The sequence below is a fragment of the Scyliorhinus torazame genome, chromosome 13, assembly GCF_047496885.1.
Source record: "Scyliorhinus torazame isolate Kashiwa2021f chromosome 13, sScyTor2.1, whole genome shotgun sequence".
Lineage (NCBI taxonomy): Eukaryota > Metazoa > Chordata > Chondrichthyes > Carcharhiniformes > Scyliorhinidae > Scyliorhinus > Scyliorhinus torazame.
Window position 1 is genome coordinate 69,393,395 of NC_092719.1, and position 17,258 is coordinate 69,410,652.

A 17,258-nucleotide genomic window follows, 5' to 3' on the forward strand; every position below is an offset into this window, starting at 1 on the left:
CGGCCGCGCGCCCCGCCCTTCCGCCCCGCGCCGCGGCCCCGCCCTTCCGCCCGCGCCGCGGCCCCGCCTTCCGCCCCGCGCCGCGGCCCCGCCCCTTCCGCCCCGCGCCGCGGCCCCGCCCTTCCGCCCCGCGTTGCGGCCCCGCCCTTCCGCCCCGCGTTGCGGCCCCCGCCCTCCTTCGGTCACCCGGTGAACTATGGGTAAATTCTGAGGGGCCAATGAGGAGCCTTCCTGACCCGGAAGCGGGGAGTTTGAACAGAAAGTTCGGAAGTCTCGGAACCCCAGGTAAAAGTTGGCCGATTTCCAGTTCCCCAGTGAGTCCCGGGCGGAGAATCCGCCTTTCCGACAGCGTTGGTCGCTAGCCTCTCGCTCATAATTCACTGTCTTTCTCATGCAGGCAGGGCGGCGTCGCTTTATCGGCACATGTTCCAGTGAGCCTCCCTTTTTTAAATGTTGGGGTATTTTTAAATTTATTCCTGCGTGACAAGTCTGGCACTGCCTTCCTGTCTCTGATTGCCCCTCTCTGGGGATTTTCATAAGATATTTCAAAGTGAGCAAGTTTGTTGTGGGTCGGAAGTCACTCGTGAGGCTGACAATGTAAAGATGGCAGATTTCATTCCCTGAAGCAGCATTAGTCAACTCGATTGATTTTATAACAACTGATTGTTTCACAATCACCATTGCTGAGATAAGTTTTCTAATCCAGGTTTTATTGACTGTATGTAAATTCCACCAGCTTTTGAACATTTGACATGATTTGAACGAATGTTCCTAGCCTGGGCCTTTTGATTACTGGCCAGTGATACTGCTACCAATTCACCATGTCCCCAAATGAGTTGGAAACAGCCTGATAGTTGTGAAACAATAGGTGAGGCTAATTGATAAATCCTCAGAGCAGGCATACTGGAGGAGAGAAACCGATTAATACTCGTGTCATTACAACATGAGCATAGACCTTTGGGTCTATGCCAGCTTTCCAAATAAGCATAATAACTTAGTGTCATTCTCTTGCCGTTTTCCTGTAACCCTGCACATTGTTTATCTTCAAATAATCATCTTATGCCCTAGAACATAGAACAATACAGTGCAGTACAGGCCCTTCGGCCCATGATGTTGCACCGACATGGGAAGTCAAAAAACAAAAGCCATCTAACCTACACTGTGCCATTATCATCCATATGCTTATCCAATAAACTTTTTAAATGCCCTCAATGTTGGCGAGTTCACTACTGTTGCAGGTAGGGCATTTCCATGGCCTCACCACTCTTTGCGTAAAGAACCTACCTCTGACCTCTGTCCTATATCTATTACCCCTCAGTTTAAGGCTATGTCCCCTCATGCTAGCCATTTCCATCCGCGGGAGAAGGCTCTCACTGTCCACCCTAATCTAACCCCCTGATCATTTTGTACAAAGAACAAAGAACAAAGAAATGTACAGCACAGGAACAGGCCCTTCGGCCCTCCAAGCCCGTGCCGACCATACTGCCCGACCTAAACTACAATCTTCTACACTTCCTGGGTCCGTATCCTTCTATTCCCATCCTATTCATATATTTGTCAAGATGCCCCTTAAATGTCCCTATCGTCCCTGCCTCCACTACCTCCTCCGGTAGTGAGTTCCAGGCACCCACTACCCTCTGCGTAAAAAAACTTGCCTCGTACATCTACTCTAAACTTTGCCCTCTCACCTTAAACCTATGCCCCCTAGTAATTGACCCCTCTACCCTGGGGAAAAGCCTCTGACTATCCACTCTGTCTATGCCCCTCATAATTTTGTATACCTCTATCAGGTCGCCCCTCAACCTCCTTCGTTCCAGTGAGAACAAACCGAGTTTATTCAATCGCTCCTCATAGCTTATGCCCTCCCATACCAGGCAACATTCTGGTAAATCTCTTCTGCACCCTCTCTAAAGCCTCCACATCCTTCTGGTAGTGTGGCGACCAGAATTGAACACTATACTCCAAGTGTGGCCTAACTAAGGTTCTATACAGCTGCAACATGACTTGCCAATTCTTATACTCAATGCCCCCGGCCAATGAAGGCAAGCATGCCGTATGCCTTCTTGACTACCTTCTCCACCTGTGTAGCCCCTTTCAGTGATCTGTGGACCTGTACTCCTAGATCTCTTTGACTTTCAATACTCCTGAGGGTTCTACCATTCACTGTATATTCCCTACCTGCATTAGCCCTTCCAAAATGCATTACCTCACATTTGTCCAGGTTAAACTCCATCTGCCATCTCTCCGCCCAAGTCTCCAGGACAATCTAAATCCTGCTGTATCCTCAGACAGTCCTCATCGCTATCCGCAATTCCACCAACCTTTGTGTCGTCTGCAAACTTACTAATCAGACCAGTTACATTTTCCTCCAAATCATTTATATATACTACAAAGAGCAAAGGTCCCAGCACTGATCCCTGTGGAACACCACTGGTCACAGCCCTCCAATTAGAAAAGCATCCCTCCATTGCTACCCTCTGCCTTCTATGGCCTAGCCAGTTCTGTATCCACCTGCCAGTTCACCCCTGATCCCGTGTGACTTCACCTTTTGTACTAGTCTACCATGAGGGACCTTGTCAATAGGCCTTACTGAAGTCCATATAGACAACATCTACTGCCCTACCTGCATCAATCATCTTAGTGACCTCCTCGAAAAACTCGATCAAGTTAGTGAGACACGACCTCCCCTTCACAAAACCGTGCTGCCTCTCACTAATACGTCCATTTGCTTCCAAATGGGAGTAGATCCTGTCTCGAAGAATTCTCTCCAGTAATTTCCCTACCACTGAAGTAAGGCTCACCGCCTGTAGTTCCGGGATTATCCCTGCCACCTTCTTAAACAGAGGAACAACATTGGCTATTCTCCAGTCCTCCGGGACATCCCCTGAAGACAGCGAGGATCCAAAGATTTCTGTCAAGGCCTCAGCAATTTCCTCTCCAGCCTCCTTCAGTATTCTGGGGTAGATCCCATCCGGCCCTGGGGACTTATCTACCTTAATATTTTTTAAGACACCCAACACCTCGTCTTTTTGGATCACAATGTGACCCAGGCTATCTACACCCCCTTCTCCAGACTCAACATCTACCAATTCCTTCTCTTTGGTGAATACCGATGCAAAGTATTCATTTAGTACCTCGCCCATTTCCTCTGGCTCCACACATAGATTCCCTTGCCTATCCTTCAGTGGGCCAACCCGTTTCCCTGGCTACCCTCTTGCTTTTTATGTAAGTGTAAAAAGCCTTGGGATTTTCCTTAACCCTATTTGCCAATGACTTTTCATGACCCTTCTAGCCCTCCTGACTCCTTGCTTAAGTTCCTTCCTACTTTCCTTATATGCCACACAGGCTTCGTCTGTTCCCAGCCTTTTAGCCCTGACAAATGCCTCTTTTTTCTTTTTGACGAGGCCTACAATATCATTCGTCATCCAAGGTTCCCGAAAATTGCCGTATTTATCTTTCTTCCTCACAGGAACATGCCTGTCCTGTATTCCTTTCAACTGACACTTGAAAGCCTCCCACATGTCAGATGTTGATTTGCCCTCAAACATCCGCCCCCAATCTATGTTCTTCAGGTCCCGCCTAATATTGTTATAATTAGCCTTCCCCCAATTTAGCACATTCATCCTCGGACCACTCTTATCCTTGTCCACCAGTACTTTAAAACTTACTGAATTGTGGTCACTGTTACCGAAATGCTCCCTACTGAAACATCTACCACCTGGCCGGGCTCATTCCCCAATACCAGGTCCAGTACCGCCCCTTCCCTAGTTGGACTGTTTACATATTGTTTTAAGAAGCCCTCCTGGATGCTCCTTACAAAACTCTGCCCCATCTAAGCCCCTGGCACTAAGTGAGTCCCAGTCAATATTGGGGAAGTTGAAGTCTCCCATCACCACAACCCTGTTGTTTTTACTCTTTTCCAAAATCTGTCTACCTATCTGCTCCTCTATCTCCCGCTGGCTGTTGGGAGGCCTGTAGTATACCCCCAACATTGTGACTGCACCCTTCTTATTCCTGATCTCTACCCATATAGCACTCACTGCCCTCTGAGGTGTCCTCTCGCTGTATAGCTGTGATACTCTCCTGAACAAGTAGCGCAACTCCGCCTCCCCTTTTACATCCCCCTCTATCCCGCCTGAAACATCTAAATCCTGGAACGTTTAGCTGCCAATCCTGCCCTTCCCTCAACCAGGTCTCTGTAATGGCAACAACATCATAGTTCCAAGTACTAATCCAAGCTCTAAGTTCATCTGCCCTTACCCGTAATGCTCCTTGCATTAAAACATATGCACTTCAGGCCACCAGACCCGCTGTGTTCAGCAACTTCTCCCCGTCTGCTCTGCCTCAGAGCCACACTGTCCATATTCCCTAGTTCTCCCTCAACGCTCTCACCTTCTGACCTATTGCTCCCGTGCCACCCCCCCTGCCATACTAGTTTAAACCCTCCCGTGTGACACTAGCAAATCTCGCGGCCAGGATATTTATGCCTCTCCGGTTTAGATGCAACCCGTCCATCTTATACAGGTCCACACCTGCCCCGGAAGAGCTCCCAGTGGTCCAGATAACCGAAACCCTCCCTCCTACACCAGCTGTTTAGCCACGTGTTTGTCTGCTCTATCTTCCTATTTCTAGCCTCACTGGCACGTGGCACAGGGAGTAAACCCGAGATTACAACCCTCGAGGTCCTGTCTTTTAACTTTCTGCCTAGCTCCCTGAACTCCTGCTGCAGGACCTCATGCCTCTCCCTGCCTATGTCGTTAGTACCCAATATGTACAACGACCTCTACCTGTTTGCCCCTCCCCCTTCAGGATTCCCTCTACCCGTTCGGAGACATCCTGGACCCTGGCACCAGGGAGGCAACATACCATCCTGGAGTCTCTTCACGTCCACAGAAGCGCCTATCTGTTCCCCTGACTATAGAGTCCCCCTATAACTATTACTCTTCCTGCGCTTTGACCCTCCCTTCTGAACATCAGAGCCAGCCGTCGGTGCCAACTGCTCTGGCTGCCTCTATTAAGTCTCCTCTTAACCTTCTCTTTAACGAAAACAACCTCGAGTCCATCAGCCTTTCCTCATAAGATTTTCCCTCCATACCAGGCAACATCCTGGTAAATCTCCTCTGCACCCCGCTCCAAAGCTTCCACGTCCTTCCTATAATGTGGTGACCAGAACTGTACGCAATACTCCAAATGCGGCCGTACCAGAGTTTTGTACGCCGGAACTCAATCCCTCTACCAATAAAGGCCAACACTCCATAGGCCTTCTTCACAACCCTATCAACCTGGTTGGCAACTTTCAGGGATCGATGTACATGGACACCTAGATCCCTCTGCTCATCCACGCTTCCAAGAACTTTACCATTAGCCAAATATTCCACATTCCTGTTATTCCTTCCGAAGTGAATCACCTCACACTTCTCTACATTAAAACTCCATTTTGCCACCTCTCAGCCCAGCTCTGCAGCTTATCTCTGTCCCTCTGTAACCTGCTACATCCTTCCGCACTGTCGACAACATCACTGACTTTCAGTGTTTGTCTGCAAATTTACTCACCCACCCTTCTGCGCCCTCCTCTAGGTCATTGATAAAAATGACAAACAGCAACGGCCCCAGAACAGATCCTTGTGGTACGCCACTTGTAACTGAACTCCATTCTGAACATTTCCCATCAACCACCACCCTCTGTCTTCTTTCAGCTAGCCAATTTCTGACCCACATCTCTAAATCATCCTCAATCCCCAGCCTCTGTATTTTTTGCAATAGCCTACTGTGGGGAACCTTATCAAATGCTTTTACTGAAATCCATATACACCACATCAACTGCTCTACCCTCGCCCTACCTGTTCAGTCACCTTCTCAAAGAACTCGATAAGGTTTGTGAGGCATGGCCTTACCCTTCACAAAGCCATGCTGACTTTCCCTAATCATATTATTCCTATCTAGATGATTATAAATCTTGTCTCTTATAATCCCCTCCAAGACTTTACCCACAACAGACGTGAGGCTCACCGGTCTATAGTTGCCGGGGTTGTCTCTACTCCCCCTTCTTGAACAAAGGGACCACATTTGCTATCCTCCAGTCCTCTGGCACTATTCCTGTAGCCAACGATGACATAAAAATCAAAGCCAAAGGTCCAGCAATCTCTTCCCTGGCTTCCCAGAGAATCCTAGGATGAATTCCGTCAGGCCCCGGGGACTTATCTATTTCAGCCTGTCCAGAATTGCCAACACCTCTTCCCTACGTACCTCAATGCCATCTATTCTAATAGCCTGGGTCTCAGCATTCTCCTCCACAACATTATCTTTTTCCTGAGTGAATACTGACGAAAAATATTCATTTGGTATCTCGCCTATCTCTTCAGACTCCACACACAACTTCCCATCCCTGTCCTTGACTGGCCCTACTCTTACCCTAGTCATTCTTTTATTCCTGGCATACCTATAGAAAGCTTTTGGGTTTTCCTTGATCCTACCTGCCAAATACTTCTCATGTCCCCTCTCCTTGCTCGTCTTAGCTCTCTCTTTAGATCCTTCCTCGCTACCTTGTAACTATCAAGCGCCCCAACTGAAACTTCACTCCTCATCTTCACATAGGCCTCCTTCTTCGTCTTAACAAGAGATTCCACTTCTTTGGTAAACCACGGTTCCCTCGCTCGACGCCTTCCTCCCTGCCTGACCGGTACGTACTTATCAAGAACACGCAGTAACTGTTCCTTGAACAAGCTCCACATATCCAGTGTGCCCAACACTTGCAGCCTACTTCTCTCAACCTATCCCCCCCCCCCCCAAGTCATGTCTAATGGCATCATAATTGTCCTTCCCCCAGCTATAACTCTTGCCCCTGCGGGGTATAAATGATATATCTCCACCACACTTCTGTGGGCTGGATCAAAATAGAATGGCAGGTTTCCTTCCCCGAAGAGCATAGTGAATCAGATGTGTTTTTGTGACAAGCTGGTGTTTTTTACAGGTAAAATCTTTTAATTCCACCTTTATTTAATTAACTGAATTTAAATTCCGTAGATTCCACAGTGAATTTTGAATTTATGTCTCCAGCGCATTAGCCCAGTCATGTAACCATTATGCTACCATAACAACAAACACCTTTCATGTAATCGAAGATACACCATGATGCTTCCCAGTGTGAAGGGCACAGCTGATGGTAAATGCCCAGTTGTCCAAACACAAAAGGGAAAATTAGAAAAATTACCCTGGGAAAAATTGAGCCACTTTACGTGGCACCAACAGATTATGGGGCCATCTGATAGATGTATTTATAATGATTGAAGGAAGGTACAAGGTACGTGGTTTTTCAGTAATTAAAGGATTAAATGTGTGGGATCACAGATATTTAAGACTTCGAACACACATGAAAACGTCTTTGAACAATAAGTTGTGAAATGTGAAATTCACTTGTCGGAGTCATGGCTGAGGCAGAAGCTATGTCAACACTCCAGATTTGATATATGGTTGAAGGCATATGGGAACGCGGTGGATAAATGTGAATGGAAAGGAACATTAAAAGGAAACACAACTTGATTATACAAAATGGCCCATTTTCATTTTGTAGCATCTATGTACGTAAAGAGCAAAAGATAAGGGACATAAAGGTGAATTACAGAATGGTTGGGTTTCTCCTGTCCTTTTGATACTAAACAGTTTCATGTAAATGGCACTATAATAATCTTTATTAGTGTGAAAAGTAGACTTACATTAACATTGCAATGAAGTTATTGTGAAAATACCATAGTCGCCACACTCCAGTGTCTGTTCGGGTACACATAGGGTTAACTCAGTATGTCCAGTTCACCTAACAGCACGTCTTTGAGGAATTGTCCGAGGAAACCGAAGCACCTGGAGGAAACCCACGCAGACATGGGGAGAACGTGCCGCCTCTGCACAGACAGTGCAGAGTCGAACTCTGGGACCCTGGGAATCGAACCTGGGACCCTGGTGCTGTGAAGCAACAGTGCTAACCACTATGGTACAGTGCCACCAACCGCACAGTGGTTAGCACTGCTGCCTCAACACCAGGGACACTCTGGCCTTGGTGACTGTCTGTGTGGAGTTTGCACATTCTACCCCTATCTGTTTGGTTTTCCTCCGGATTCTCCGGTTTCCATGCACAATCCAAAGATGTGCAGGTTGGGTGGATTAGCCGGGCTAAATTGCTCCTTAGTGGCAACGATTTGCAGGTTAGGTGGGGTTACAGGGATAGGACGATAATGTGGGCCTAGATAGAGTGCTCTTTCGGCGAGTTAGTGCAGATTCTGGCCTTCTTCTGCACTGCAGGCATTCTATGTCTTTATTGCCTCTGGACACAACCATATCAAAGCTTGAATCCTCTACCTTCAGTTAACTCTTGCTCATTATTGACTATATCCTATCCTACACCGAGACCTGCTCACCCTCCACCCCTGACCTTGCTGGCCTACTTCAATAATCTCCCAAACCATAAAGTTAATAATCCTCACTCCCATGTTTCGATCCCTTTTTGGCTTTACCCATCCATATCTCCCGTCTGACAACCTCCACACCTCAGGTTTTCATTTTTCTTTCTCTGGTGTCTACTTCATGATCGTTCCTCCATTGAGGATTACACTTTTGGCCACAGGGACCCAACATTCAGGAATTCCTTCCTTGCTCTGTATTTCCTTTGCCCATCATTGGTGGCAGTGCCTTCAGCTGTCTTGGCTCTAATCTCTTCAATTCCCCTCCCGGAAATCCTCTCAAACTCCCTTCTTGTTTCAGATCTTTATATACCTTCCTTCCTTGTTAATATTTCTCTAAACACATAATTTTGCGTATTGCTGAATACCCTTTCATGTTAAATTATCTCTTACGCTGTCTTGCTTTCTAAATTTACATCATTTGTGGAACAAGGAACTCAAATGAACCCTGATTTTAATTTAAATTCATTCTTTGCCTTTTTCTAGGTTTCTCTTTCTTGACCAAGAAATTATACAGGGAAATATCTCCATCCAATCATGTCTGCCTCTTCATATAGGACTCCGAAGAAAAGACATCTAAGTAAGTGTTTTTTTTCCTGTTGGGGCCATGCAACCCTGTTCTCGTGACTAATAGAGTTGCAAATGTATGAATCTTGAAATTTTCCACCATAATTCTCAAGAGCTCCAATAATTTCAGTTTTATGAAGAATCATTTGCCTTAACAGGCAGCGAGCAAGTTAAGTACTCGAGTCTGCCATCGATACCTTTGTGTAATTAGTTATGCCGGTCAGTCCCACAAGTGGAGCAACTGACCTTTCTGAACATAGTTAAGGATATGGGCCATTCAGGCCATCGCGCCTGCTCCGCTATTCAATGCAATCATGGCTGATCATTCACTTCAATGCCTTTTCCCCCCACACTATCCCTTCACGTCACTGGTCTTCAGAAATCTATCAATCTCTGCTTTTAGCGTACTCAATGAGTGAGGTTCCACAGCCCTCTGGGGTTGGGAATTCTAAAGATTCACAACCCTTTAATGAAAAACTTTCACCTCATTTTGCTCCCAAGTGTCTTCCCCCTTATTTTGAAATTGTGTCCCCTGGTTTTAGACTCCCCAACCAAGGAAAACGTCTTCCCTGCATTTATCCTGTCTATCCCTTTCAGGGATGTAAGTTTCAATGAGATCACCTGTCATTCTTCGAAACCCGAGCGAGTACTGGCACAGTTTCCCCAATCTCTCTTCATAGGGCAGTCCCACTATCCCCGGAATAAATCTGGTTAACCTTCATTGCACTCCCTCTATGGCAATAGTATCTTTCCTAAGGTAACATGTCATTAGCCTTCTTAATTGCTTGCTGCTCCTGCATGTTAGCTTTCAGTGAGTTATTGACGAAAACCCCCAGAACTCTGTACATCTACACTTTCCAATCACTTTCCATTTAAGAAATACTCTGCACATCTGTTCCTCCTACCAAAGTGAATCAACATTATATTCCATCAGCCATGTTCTTGGCCACTCACCAGATCTGTCCAAATCCCATTGAATCCACTTTGCATCTTCCTCACGACACATATTCCCAGCGAGCTTTTTAATCATCCGTGAACTTGGAAATGTTACATTGTTGGTGAGTTGGTACGCACTGCCCTATATCTATCTGTATGGTAGTGAGCCCCATGATTGTAACAATGGAGTTCCCCTGGAATCTGAACTGGGGTATTCTATCAATCTTAAAAGTGGACTGAGTTGGCACTAATGAAAATGAAATGAAATGAAAATCGCTTATTGTCAAAAGTAGGCTTCAATGAAGTTACTGTGAAAAGCCCCTAGTCGCCACATTCCAGCGCCTGTTCGGGGAGGCTGTTGCGGGAATTGAACCGTGCTGCTGGCCTGCCTTGGTCTGCTTTCAAAGCCAGCAATTTAAATGAAGCCAAGTTGGGTTTCAATCAAGAGCAGCTTTATTCCACAGTCTTGTGAAATGTATAAAGTCAAAGGTATGATCAGGGCTGGTTGATTAACTTTACTTGTGGATGAGATCTACCATTCTAATGGATCATCTTAACTTAGATAACTTGCTATTATCCAATACTGGGAGAGAACTGGAATTTCACAGCGCTTTCTTGCCCATAAGAGTTCTGTTTCCAAACAGCATGCTGCCTTCCTCAGTGCATGTGCTCAGCTTTGTCCCTGACTGAACAGTCGGGAAGAAGTCAAAAGTCTTCCAACACCAAGGGTGCACAGGTTTGTTTCTGAAGGGGACAAGCCACCAAATTGCCCATTGTTTGAGCTCTAGGGGAAAAAGCAGCTCAGGATAAACACGACTCCTGATTTTCAGTTCTCAATTAGCATGCTGTAATCCTGGGGAGCCAACCAGCTTTAACTCAAAGTACATTTTTTTTTTAAACAAACATTTTATTGAGGTATTTATTTGGCATTGTAACAGCAACAAAATCAACAGTGTACATAACAAGGAAAATATTAACATAGTGCAAATGCTGCCTCCCACTCCCACAGGTCCTACCGTTGTTTACCCCCCTAATCTATGCTAACCTTCTTTCCCCCCCCCACTTTCTGCTGACGATTAATTCTCCGCGAGGAAGTCGACGAATGGTCTGGGGCAGCACGGTAGCATTGTGGATAGCACAATTGCTTCACAGCTCCAGGGTCCCAGGTTCGATTCCGGCTTGGGTCACTGTCTGTGCGGAGTCTGCACATCCTCCCCGTGTGTGCGTGGGTTTCCTCCGGGTGCTCCGGTTTCCTCCCACAGTCCAAAGATGTGCAGGTTAGGTGGATTGGCCATGATAAATTGCCCTTCGTATCCAAAATTGCCCTTAGTGTTGGGTGGGGTTACTGGGTTATGGGGATAGGGTGGCGATGTTGATCTTGGGTGGGGTGCTCTTTCCAAGAGCCGGTGCAGACTCGATGGGCCGAATGGCCTCCTTCTGCACTGTAAATTCTATGATAATCTATGATGGTTGCCACTTGCGGGCGAACCTAACACCCTCTCATGGCGAACTCATGGAAGCCAGCCATGTCCAAAAGCCAGGTATCTGATTTTGGGTGCTTTGAGACCCTCCATGCTAGCAAAATGCGCCTCCGGGTTATCAGGGAAACAAAGGCCAAAACATCTGCCTCTTTCTCCTCCTGGATTCCTGGATCCTGCGACACTTTGTTTGCACCGAGTGCTGAATTTGGTGCATTTGAGCGCTATAGTGAGAGTTTGGTGACTGAGGGAGTATAAGGCTTCATTTTTATCTAAAGTCTAATCCTTCTTTTATTTAGTTAATTAACTTAAACGTTGCTGTTTGGTTTAGAAGAAAGTGAATTTTCAATCAGCTTTAAACAAAGCTTCTACTTGTAGGCACTTGCAGCTGGAGCTTGTTAATTAGTTAATTGGATTAGGCCAGTTTTCAGAGGCTCGATTCACAGTATAAAAGTGATCCCCTACAGTGCAGACTTTGTTTGCACTGAGTGTTGAATTTGGTGCATTTGAGTGCTATAGTGAGAGTTTGGTGACTGAGGGAGTGCTGAATTTGGTGCATTTGAGTGCTATAGTGAGAGTTTGGTGACTGAGGGAGTGCTGAATTTGGTGCATTTGAGTACTATAGTGAGAGTTTGTTTCATAGTTTCATAGAATTTACAGTGCAGGAGGCCATTCGGTCCATAAAGTCCGCACCGGCTCTTGGAAAGAGCACCCCATCCAATGTCAACACCTCCACCCTATCCCCATAACCCAGTAACCCCACCCAACACTAAGGGCAATTTTGGACACTAAGGGCAATTTATTATGGCCAATCCACCTAACCTGCACATCTTTGGACTGTGGGAGGAAACCGGAGCCACCGGAGGAAACCCACGCACACACGGGGAGGATGTGCAGACTCCGCACAGACAGTGACCCAAGCCGGAATCGAACCTGGGACCCTGGAGCTGTGAAGCAATTGTGCTACCCACAATGCTACCGTGCTGCCCCTGCCGACTGAGGGAGTGCTGAATTTGGTGCATTTGAGTGCTATCGTGAGAGTTTGGTGACCGAGGGAGTTAGGTGAGGAGGGAGTAAGGTGCTTCTTTCATTTTGTTTCCTACATTTCCGCAAAGAGTGAGAAGAGAGCCAAGAGTTTACAGAGTGCAGCTGACTGGGAGCAGAGTCGGAGGGCGGAGATCCAGTTGGTCCACAGGGCAGCTATATTCTGTAAGGGAAGAGGGGATGGAGGCTAGGCCAGTTGCATGATCCTCCTGTAGGATGTGGGTGGTGAGGGATACCACCGGTGTCCCCGCTGACTATACCTGTGGGAAGTGCACCCAACTCCAGCTCCTCAAAGATCGAGTTAGGGAACTGGAGCTGAAGCTGGATGAACTTCGGATCATCCGGGAGGCAGAGAGGGTGATAGAGAAGAGTTACAGGGAGGTAACCACACCCAAGGTACAGGACAAGAATAGCTGGGTTACAGTCAGGGGAAAGAAAAAAAACAGGCAGACAGTGCAGGGATCCCTCGTGGCCGTTCCCCTTCAAAACAAGTATACTGTTTTGGATGCTGTTGGGGGGGATGACCTACCGTGGGAAGGCCCTAGCAGCCAGGTCTCTGGCACTGAGTCTGGTTCTGGAGCTCAGAAGGGAAGGGGGGAGAATAGAAAAGCAATAGTTGTAGGAGATTCAATGGTTAGGGGAATAGATAGGAGATTCTGTGGTCGCGAGCGAGACTCCCGGAAGGTATGTTGCCTCCTGGGTGCCAGGGCCAGGGATGTCTCGGATCGTGTCTTCAGGATCCTTAAGGGGGAGGGGGAGCAGCCAGAAGTCGTGGTGCACATTGGTACCATCGACATAGGTAGGAAAAGTGGTGTGGAGGTAATAAACAAATTTAGGGAGTTAGGCTGGAAGTTAAAAGCCAGGACAGACAGAGTTGTCATCTCTGGTTTGTTGCCGGTGCCACATGATAGCGAGGCTAGGAATAGGGAGAGAGTGCAGCTGAACACGTGGCTGCAGGAATGGTGTAGGAGGGAGGGCTTCAGGTATTTGGATAATTGGAGCGCATTCTGGAGAAAGTGGGACCTGTACAAGCAGGACGGGTTGCATCTGAACCAGAGGGGCACCAATATCCTGGGAGGGAGGTTTTCTAGTACTCTTCGGGAGGGTTTAAACTAATTTGGCAGGGGAATGGGAACCGGATTTGTAGTCCAGCAACTAAGGTAGCCGATATTCAGGACGCCAAAGCGTGTAATGAGGCAGTGGGGAAGGGAACACTGACAAAGGAGAGTACTTGCAGGCACGGAGATGGGTTGAAGTGTGTATACTTCAATGCAAGAAGCATCGGGAATAAGGTGGGTGAACTTAAGGCATGGATCGGTACTTGGGACTACGATGTGGTGGCCATCACGGAAACCTGGATAGAAGAGGGGCAGAAATGGTTGTTGGAGGTCCCTGGTTATAGATAAGATTAGGGAGGGTGGTAAAAGAGGTGGGGGGTTGGCATTGTTAATTAGAGATAGTATGACAGCTGCAGAAAGGCAGTTCGAGGAGTATCAGCCTACTGAGGTAGTATGGGTTGAAGTCAGAAACAGGAAAGGAGCAGTCACCTTGTTAGGAGTTTTCTATAGGCCCCCCCAATAGTAGCAGAGATGTGGAGGGACAGATTGGGAAACAGATTTTGGAAAGGTGCAGAAGTCACAGGGTAGTAGTCATGGGTGACTTTAACTTCCCAAACATTGAGTGGAAACTCTTTAGATCAAATAGTTTGGATGGGGAGATGTTTGTGCAGTGTGTCCAGGAAGCTTTTCTAACACGGTATGTAGATTGTCCGACCAGAGGAGGGGCAATATTGGATTTAGTACTTGGTAATGAGCCAGGGCAAGTGATAGATTTGTTAGTGGGGGAAGCATTTTGGAGATAGTGACCACAATTCTGTGACTTTCACTTTACTAATGGAGAGGGATAGGTGCGTGCAACAGGGCAAGGTTTACAATTGGGGCAAGGGTAAATACGATGTTGTCAGATAAGAATTAAAGTGCATAAATTGGGAACATAGGCTGTCAGGGAAAGACACAAGTGAAATGTGGAACTTGTTCAAGGAACAGGTACTACGTGTCCTTGGTATGTATGTCCCTGTCAGGCAGGGAAGAGATGGTCGAGTGAGGGAACCATGGTTGACAAGAGAGGTTGAATGTCTTGTTAAGATGAAAAAGGAGACGTATGTAAGGCTGAGGAAACAAGGTTCAGACAGGGCGTTGGAGGGATACAAGATAGCCAGGAGGGAACTGAAGAAAGGGATTAGGAGAGCTAAGAGAGGGCATGAACAATCTTTGGTGGGTAGGATCAAGGAAAACCCCAAGGCCTTTTACACATATGTGAGAAATATGAGAATGACTAGAGCGAGCGCAGGTCCGATCAAGGACAGTAGCGGCAGATTGTGTATTGAGTCTGAAGAGATAGGAGAGGTCTTGAACGAGTACTTTTCTTCAGTATTTACAAATGAGAGGGGCTATACTGTTGGAGAGGACAGTGTGAAACAGACTGGTAAGCTCGAGGAAATACTTGTTGGGAAGGAAGATGTGTTGGGCATTTTGAAAAACTTGAGGATAGACAAGTCTCCTGGGCCTGACGGGATATATCCAAGGATTCTATGGGAAGCAAGAGATGAAATTGCAGAGCCGTTGGCAATGATCTTTTCGTCCTCACTGTCAACAGGGGTGGTACCAGGGGATTGGAGAGTGGCGAATGTCGTGCCCCTGTTCAAAAAAGGGACTAGGGATAACCCTGGGAATTGCAGGCCAGTTAGTCTTACTTCGGTGGTAGGCAAAGTCATGGAAAGGGTACTGAAGGTTAGGATTTCTGAGCATCTGGAAAGACACTGCTTGATTAGGGATAGTCAGCACGGATTTGTGAGAGGTAGGTCTTGTCTTACAAGTCTTATTGAATTCTTTGAGGAGGTGACCAAGCATGTGGATGAAGGTAAAGCAGTGGATGTAGTGTGCATGGATTTTAGTAAGGCATTTGATAAGGTTCCCCATGGTAGGCTTCTGCAGAAAGTAAGGAGGCATGGGATAGTGGGAAATTGGCCAGTTGGATAACGAACTGGCTAACCGATAGAAGTCAGAGAGTGGTGATGGATGGCAAATATTCAGCCTGGATCCCAGTTACCAGTGGCGTACCGCAGGGATCAGTTCTGGGTCCTCTGCTGTTTGTGATTTTCATTAATGATTTGGATGAGGGAGTTGAAGGGTGGGTCAGTAAATTTGCAGACGATACGAAGATTGGTGGAGTTGTGGATAGTGAGGAGGGCTGTTGTCGGCTGCAAAGAGACATAGATAGGATGCAGAGCTGGGCTGAGAAGTGGCAGATGGAGTTTAACCTTGAAAAGTGTGAGGTTGTCCATTTTGGAAGGACAAATATAAATGCGGAATACAGGGTTAACGGTAGAGTTCTTGGCAATGTGGAGGAGCAGAGAGATCTTGGGGTCTATGTTCATACATCTTTGACAGTTGCCACTCAAGTGGATAGAGCTGTGAAGAAGGCCTATGGTGTGCTAGTGTTCATTAACAGAGGGATTGAATTTAAGAGCCGTGAGGTGATGATGCAGCTGTACAAAACTTTGGTAAGGCCACATTTGGAGTACTGTGTACATTTCTGGTCGCCTCATTTTAGGAAGGATGTGGAAGCTTTGGAAAAGGTGCAAAGGAGATTTACCAGGATGTTGCCTGGAATGGAGAGTAGGTCTTACGAGGAAAGGTTGAGGGTGCTAGGCCTTTTCTCATTAGAACGGAGAAGAATGAGGGGCGACTTGATAGAGGTTTATAAGATGATCAGGGGAATAGGTAGAGTAGACAGTCAGAGACTTTTTCCCCGGGTGGAACAAACCATTACAAGGGGACATAAATTTAAGGTGAAAGGTGGAAGATATAGGAGGGATATCAGAGGTAGGTTCTTTACCCAGAGAGTAGTGGGGGCATGGAATGCACTGCATGTGGAAGTAGTTGAGTCGGAAACATTAGGGACCTTCAAGCAGCTATTGGATAGGTACATGGATTACGGTAAAATGATATAGTGTAGATTTATTTGTTCTTAAGGGCAGCACGGTAGCATTGTGGATAGCACATTTGCTTCACAGCTCCAGTGTCCCAGGTTCGATTCTGGCTTGGGTCGCTGTCTGTGCAGAGTCTGCACATCCTCCCCGTGTCTGCGTGGGTTTCCTCCGGGTGCTCCGGTTCCCTCCCACAGTCCAAAGATGTGCAGGTTAGGTGGATTGGCCATGATAAATTGCCCTTAGTATCCAAAATTGCCCTTAGTGTTGGATGGAGGTGTTGACTTTGGGTAGGGTGCTCTTTCCAAGAGCCGGTGCAGACTCAATGGGACGAATGGCCTTCTTCTGCACTGTAAATTCGATGATAATCTATGATTAATCTAGGACAAAGGTTCGGCACAACATCGTGGGCCGAAGGGCCTGTTTTGTGCTGTATTTTTCTATGTTCTACCCCCTAAATCGCCACCTCTGGACTCATTGCCACCCTCGTATTTAATACCGTGGACATGGTGTCGGCAAACCCCTGCCAAAATCCTCTCAGTTTTGGACATGCCCAGAACATATGGACATGGTTCGCTGGCCATATGTTCTTCGCACACCTATCCTCCACCCCAAAGAATCTGCTCATCCGGGCCACTGTCATATGAGCCCGGTGAACAACCTTAAATTGGATCAGGCTGAGCCTGGCACATGTTGTGGTCTCGTTGACCCTACCCAACGCGTCCACCCAGAGGCCCCCCTCTATTTCTTCCCCCCCAGCTCCTCCCACTTTTGCTTCTGCTCCTCCGTCTGAGA

General features: G+C 47.1%; 1 protein-coding gene across 2 annotated transcripts in view; it reads left to right on the forward strand.

Moving 5' to 3' along the window:
• Positions 1–224: 224 nt before the first annotated feature.
• The window catches only part of arhgef39 (Rho guanine nucleotide exchange factor (GEF) 39), a 127,310-nt gene continuing 110,276 nt past the window's right edge, over positions 225–17,258 (forward strand). The window contains exons 1-2 of one of the 2 annotated variants that reach the window (XM_072471733.1): positions 225–282; positions 8,935–9,030. In XM_072471733.1, coding sequence (XP_072327834.1) covers positions 8,988–9,030 — 43 coding nt within the window. In that variant the 5' untranslated portion in view covers positions 225–282; positions 8,935–8,987. Of the gene's footprint in view, positions 283–361; positions 432–8,934; positions 9,031–17,258 lie in introns of those variants that run through there. The other variant, XM_072471734.1, reaches the window with a different exon arrangement.